The 6,180-nt window shown below is 43.3% G+C and overlaps 1 protein-coding gene across 1 annotated transcript; it reads right to left on the reverse strand.

The window, feature by feature from the left end:
- Positions 1–472: 472 nt before the first annotated feature.
- Positions 473–5,890, reverse strand: LOC308316254 (gap junction delta-2 protein-like; the record flags this gene model as incomplete). The annotated part of the gene is made up of 6 exons (XM_080764757.1): positions 473–995; positions 1,437–1,501; positions 1,807–2,019; positions 3,948–4,090; positions 5,022–5,253; positions 5,744–5,890. The coding sequence occupies 6 exons, from the start codon at positions 5,888–5,890 to the stop codon at positions 473–475; spliced, it is 1,323 nt and encodes a 440-aa protein (XP_080620883.1).
- Between the last annotated feature and the right edge of the window lie 290 nt (positions 5,891–6,180).

A 6,180-nucleotide genomic window follows, 5' to 3' on the forward strand; every position in this document is an offset into this window, starting at 1 on the left:
GCATAAAAATATACTTAAAGTACCAATTTACCAAAAGTAAAACTACCCATTATAGGCTACTGTATATTCCCTCCGAGGTGGAAAGCCTGGTGACAATTTCATGAAGAAATCAATGAATAATCAAATAAATTCCAAAAATTTGAAGATAAATGTTTAAGAAGTAGTGAAAATAGCTGATCTAACCCAAGCTTCACGCCACATTGCCACAGATATGTTCACTTTAGTTTGGGACCCGGGGAAACATCAAATTTCTCTTTTGGGCTCAAAGTTTTGGAACCACTGCTCAAGACGTATACCGTTCTGTTCTTCCCAAGGCCCCTTTTCTACCAGGGTTGAACCCGTTGTTTGGTTCTGTTTTCCTGCCTAATATTGAACCAGTTCAGCGCGTTCAAGAATCTAGAACGGAACCAGTTCTAAAACCAAAGTTCTTTCGGCTGAAAAAGGGGCCCAACTAAACAGTGGTGGTGGTCATTTATATCCAGACCTCGGTGCTCCTGTGCTTATCGGACCGGTCCCTTCCCTCCATCCGTTTGCCCTTCAGCGGCTGCCTCTCTCCTCTGTGGGAGTCCTGCTTCTTAGTCGTCGTCTGAGCTCTCAACTTGGGCTCTTTATTGAACAACGGAGGACCATCACCACCACCGCAGTTCCCGGCACACGTCCAGTCGGGCTTGTGTCCGACCACCAGGTCCAGGGTGGGCAGCGAGGCGGTGCAGGTCACGTCCCTGAAGCCCCCCTGCAGGGAGGAGTGCAGAGACGAGGGGTCGCTGTCGGGAGCAGGGAAGGTCTCGTAGCCCATCATCCCTTTCTTCTTCATCGCCCCCGGCGGGTAAGAAGAAGCCCACGGAGAGCCTCCTCCTCCTCCTTGCTCCTCCCTGGCCTTGACGGCGCGTCGTATCTTCTTCCAGCCCAGGTGGTTGAGCTCCAGGAGGTTGAGCACGATGCAGAACACGCCCACGCAGTACATGAACAGCAGGAAGATGGTCTTCTCCGTGGGCCTGTGATGTGGAGACAACAAGGTTAGAATAGTTTTAGCTATAGTTAGTTTTGAATATGCTTTTTTTGTTTTTGCTAGTTTTTTATTAGTTTTTATTTTTTTAAATGCTATTTAGTTTTATTCTGTTTTTATTAGTTTCCATTATTAGTTTTAGTTGTTTTATGTTCAGGTGTGATATTGAATAGCTAAGTATTGTAATAAAATATAACAAAAGATAGCATTCAGTTACAGAAGAAACACCAACCATACATCCACAAAAGAAAACTGTGCATTTTGTCTAGATCATTTCTTTGTCTATAATTTACTGTAATTCCAATGTTTGTTTTAGTTAGTTTTTATAAACAATACAGTTTCACTTAGTTAGTGTTTATTTATTTGTTATTGTAGTTTTATTTTATTTAGTTTAGTTAATGAAGTTAATTTTGAACTATGATAAGCTTGCCTGGACACGTAGCAGTCCACTGGCTGGGCGCAGGGCACCGACGAGCACAGGAAATGGACCGGCACCTGGAACAAAGGAACTAGTGTTGATTTCGTCGGCTAAAACTGTGACAAAAAAGGTTTGTCGACACAGAGGAAAACTGAAGTAAAACTAGATTACAACTAAGCCATGATGATGAAAACTAAGATTAAATATGTTGACAATTGAGTAAAACATTGGGAAGGGACTAGTGGACGAATATCCAGTTTAAGTAAAAGACACAAGTCATGGCAGATTTTTACACTCCAAACAACTGCGGTTAATGTGTGTGACAAATCGTATGACTTTAGGCAGAGAATGAGTTAAGTAGACGAAATCAACAACACTATACCTGGAAGCCGAACAGCATCCACTGCGCCAGCACGAAGCCCACCTCCAGCATGGCGCGCAGACACACGTGGAACACGTAGCACTTGGACAGCACCCCTCCGGAGGCGGTGGCGGCGGGGCGGCGGGCCGGCTCGCCCCCGACGCCCTCCCTGCACATGCGCAGCGGCACCTGGTCCAATGACACCACGGTGTTGGGGTCTCCTCTCTGCAGACTCTGGTTTACAATTTACACATTTTAGGCATTTAGCAGATGCTCTTAAAGGCTAATTTCAGACTAGAAGGCTTTCTTAACTGTATGTGTAGTAAAAACTACTTATTTCGATGGAAATAAGTGAATTAGCACCAAAACCCAACCCCCATTGAGGGCTTATGCTTATGGTAATAGCCAATAATGCGCTTTTGCACAAAATAACACCTGGACCTCTTTGGTGACAACTACAACTACAAATAAAGGTATAAGAAAGCCTTCTAGTCCGAAATTCTCCTTTAATCCAGAGATACTTATAGTCAAGGTCAACACAAGGTAATACTGTACAAATGCATAGAAATGGCCTATTCTATATGATTGATGAAAAGTATATCCGGTATAATGCAATGTTTGTCAATCTGTCCGTGGTGCTCACTCGAATATCTGCAATTTTGGACCCCGTAGATGTGCGTGTGACTCCATCTCACTGGGGCCTTTGTACCTCGTGAAGCCTTGTAATTTGTATACTGAGTGTTTTTGACTCCAGACGGGTTGTAACCTGCCACGGGTTAGTTGTAACCGGCCACACATGTTGGCTTGTTGGGAGAGACGGTGTTGTCGGACTAATGCCTGTCAGACTGTTAGTATGTCTAACCAATGTATGCACCCCGAACCTATCATCAGTCTAACAGTAGAATATCCCCCCCACACACACACACACACACACACACACACACACACACATCTGAGAACTCCATTCAAACCCCTCAAACATGAGGTATGCGGTCAGCTATATGGCTGGCTCAGGGAAGAGGACGCCCCTGCCTTGCATAGTCCCGTGGGAGGCAAATCTCAATGATTGGGCATGGGACACAAGCTAAGGCTTGATCACCCTTTAGCTGGCCACCTTTGATGAGGGTGTATAGTGTTGGAAGGCCGAAACACCCGCTGATTCTAAGGCACACTACTGAGGATGTGTCCCAAAATTGACATCATAACCTAGTTAAGAAATACACCTCCTAATGCCACTCTTAACATCAAGGCAATCTCATGAGAGCCCACACTATCTATTGGCACAATGGACAGTCTTAACATCACGTCCCGTGTTTTATGATTCCAAAGAAAACCAATAATCTGTACAATACATGGAAACTATAAACACTGTATAGGATGGCAGATCAATAATGACCTGCATGGCATCTGTCTACATCACTTGTACCCAAACACTGGGTCGGGACCCTTTGTGGGTCGCGGACACATGAGTCCCTTTATTATTTGTTTTTGCCACATTTAGTTTTTGATTATTTAAAAAAGAAAAATCTAAAAACATTCCCATAAAAGCAAAGATTTTCATGAATTCTAAACAAATTCAACAGTTGTTTTACAGTAGAAAAAGTAGTGAAATTAGTTGATCTATACAAGCTCATAATTCGGCACAAAGCGACGTTTTGTTCGCTATAGTTTGGATCCCGGGCAAACGTCTAATTGCTATTTTGGATGTCAAGAACCCATTTCTACAAAATGTCTAAATCATGACAGTTTTCAGAAAAACCTGTTTCTATGTCATTGGTTCTCATAGTTTTTCATGTTAAGGACCATGAAAACTATATGTAATTGGCCTCCTACCCCCATCTGAAAATATGTTTTGTGAATTTGAGTTTTGAGTTAAAAACGCTCTGAAACAATTTATATTCAAAGATTTGCACCACATTTTCAAGATATTTCAAAAGTTGCAGATCTACGGTGGTTGCAGATCTACAAGCACTGCTACAAGCCCGTAGCGGTTCCGCGCTACGGGCTTGTAGATCTGCTACTTTTCAACAGCTAAAGTCTAATACTGCTTAAAACGGCACCAAAAGGGGTTCCCCCGTCCTGAACGAGTTTAAAGTTTTGGAACCGCTATATATACATATATATACATATATATATACACAACATGCGTACTGTATATCCACCTGGTTGTTGAGGCCCTCCAGCACATCGGCCAGGCTGTGGCCCAGGTGCTTGTGGGAGAGGATGGAGCAGCTGTCCGAGTCGCAGCTCCGGTTGTAGGCTTCCTGACCGCCGTCCCGCGCCGCCCCCGTCCCGCCGAGCAGGGCTGGCACCGTTAACACATACATATATAACACAATTTAATTGTGGGGTGTTTTTTTTATTTGGACTTTGGAATGTAAAATGTTTTATTTGCGTTTTATAGGCTTCGTAATCACAAATGCGCAGATAATGACAAATAACTTAAATGTACGAAGAAATCCCTGACACATGTAATAATAAAAAAGGAAAAATAAAAATATATGTCCAAAATAGCGTAGCCTATATAAGTGATCTACAATCTTACAACACATCACTTAGTGACGTGTTGTAAGCTTGTAGATCTGCTATTTCCATTTTTGAAAGTTTTGAAGATTATGCAAAAATAATTGCGATAAAGGATATGCGTATGCATAAAGTGAGTGGCAAATCACGTGGCAAAGTGAGTTTAACGCATTAATGCAATCACATTCTTTCCTGTTTGGATGTAATGAGCTCTCAAGGCCAGAAAGTGTTTTTTTGGGGGGGTTTTGCCGCTAGGTATAGCGTTCCCGCATACGATGATACCATGATGTCACGTGCATACCCTCCAAATCGACACTTATCACCCGCGGACCCCCATTTGAAAAGATATGCCAGGGACCCCCATAAGAGAAGACTTTTACAGCTCTAGCAGTGATTCTCAACTATTTTAATTCTCAACAATTTTAACAGTTTGAATTGAATTCTACGATACCCTAATGGCATTTCTATCTCTGGGACCCCAATATATTGTAAATATATATTGAAATGTTAATTCAACTCTGAGAGTGTACAAATGGAACCAAATGGACGGACCCTAACGGGTCCATTTGGTTCCATTTGTACACTCTCTGAGTTACAGACCCATAAGGGACCATTTGGTTCCTAACTATCATTTAGCTGGGGACCCCCTGGAACTCCCTCAAGGACCCCACTTTGGGAACCACTGATGTAATAATGGTTGACAACAGGCGTACCGCTGAAGCCTGCCCCTTCTCCGGGGGTTGTGCCCCCCTGGCCCTGCCTCTGATGGCTGGCGTTGTGGGGCAGCTTGGACAGGTTGTGCCAGGTGTAGATGATGAAGCATAACGACGGCGTGGACACGCTGATGATGTGGAAGACCCAGAAGCGAGGCTGCGAGATGGGAGCGAAGGCGTCGTAGCACACGGTGGGGCAGCCCGGCTGCATGGTGTTGCACACGAACATCTCCTGCTTGCAGCAAGGGTTAGAAAAAACATTGGGATTTTTGTTTAGTTTTAGTTCGTTTCGATTTTTTTTCTTTTCTAATTCAGTTTGTTTTAATTAGGTTTTTTTTTCTTCTGAAAATGCTAATATCCTATATTCAGCTATAGTGTAGAGTCTTGTCCTAGAAACACATTAAATGCCACTGACAATGAACAGAGAATTTACATCATATGTGTCTGAGCAAATGAATGGATGCGCCCCTCACTTCACACAGGTGTGATTTTCTTTACATAATTTGGGTTATTTGTAAGGAGCAGGATTGAATTGTGTAATATAAACGTAACAAAATATAGCATTTTAAAAATGTATTCTTTTGTCTATAATCACTTTGGTTTTAGTTAGTTTACACAATACAGTTTCAGTTACAGTAGTTTCGTTTAGTCATTTTCATTCTAGCTTTGATTTAGTCCAGAATGGTTTTATTTTTAGTTTTGGTCAACCATAATAACCTTGCCTGCTCGTCTGCGTACACGTCCTCGGTGGCCACGGCGACGATGAGCAGCCTGAAGATGACCATGACGGTCAGCCACAGACGTCCCATCATGGTGGAGTGCTGGTGGACGGCGTCCAGGAGACGCTTGAGCAGCGTCCACTCTGTCATGATGGTGGCGGAGGTGACCTGATGGTGGTGGTGGTGACCAGCACTGACCCGCAGCGGAGGGTCGACGAGCTGCTGCTGCTGCTGCTTGGAGCGCTGCGGTCTGCTTAAAGTAAAAGTAAGCCTATACTCACTGTACAGAATGTCCCATTTGAAGTTTTCAACTGTATAAATATATTTAGAGACTTTCAGATCCACAAGCTCACAATTCAATGCGTCACAATTGTGAGCTTGTTTGTGGATCGGCTGTTTTCAAATGGTCGAAATGTATATTATAGGGCTGAAGTGGTTAC

The sequence above is a fragment of the Protomyctophum bolini genome (assembly GCF_963924005.1).
Source record: "Protomyctophum bolini genome assembly, chromosome: 1".
Lineage (NCBI taxonomy): Eukaryota > Metazoa > Chordata > Actinopteri > Myctophiformes > Myctophidae > Protomyctophum > Protomyctophum bolini.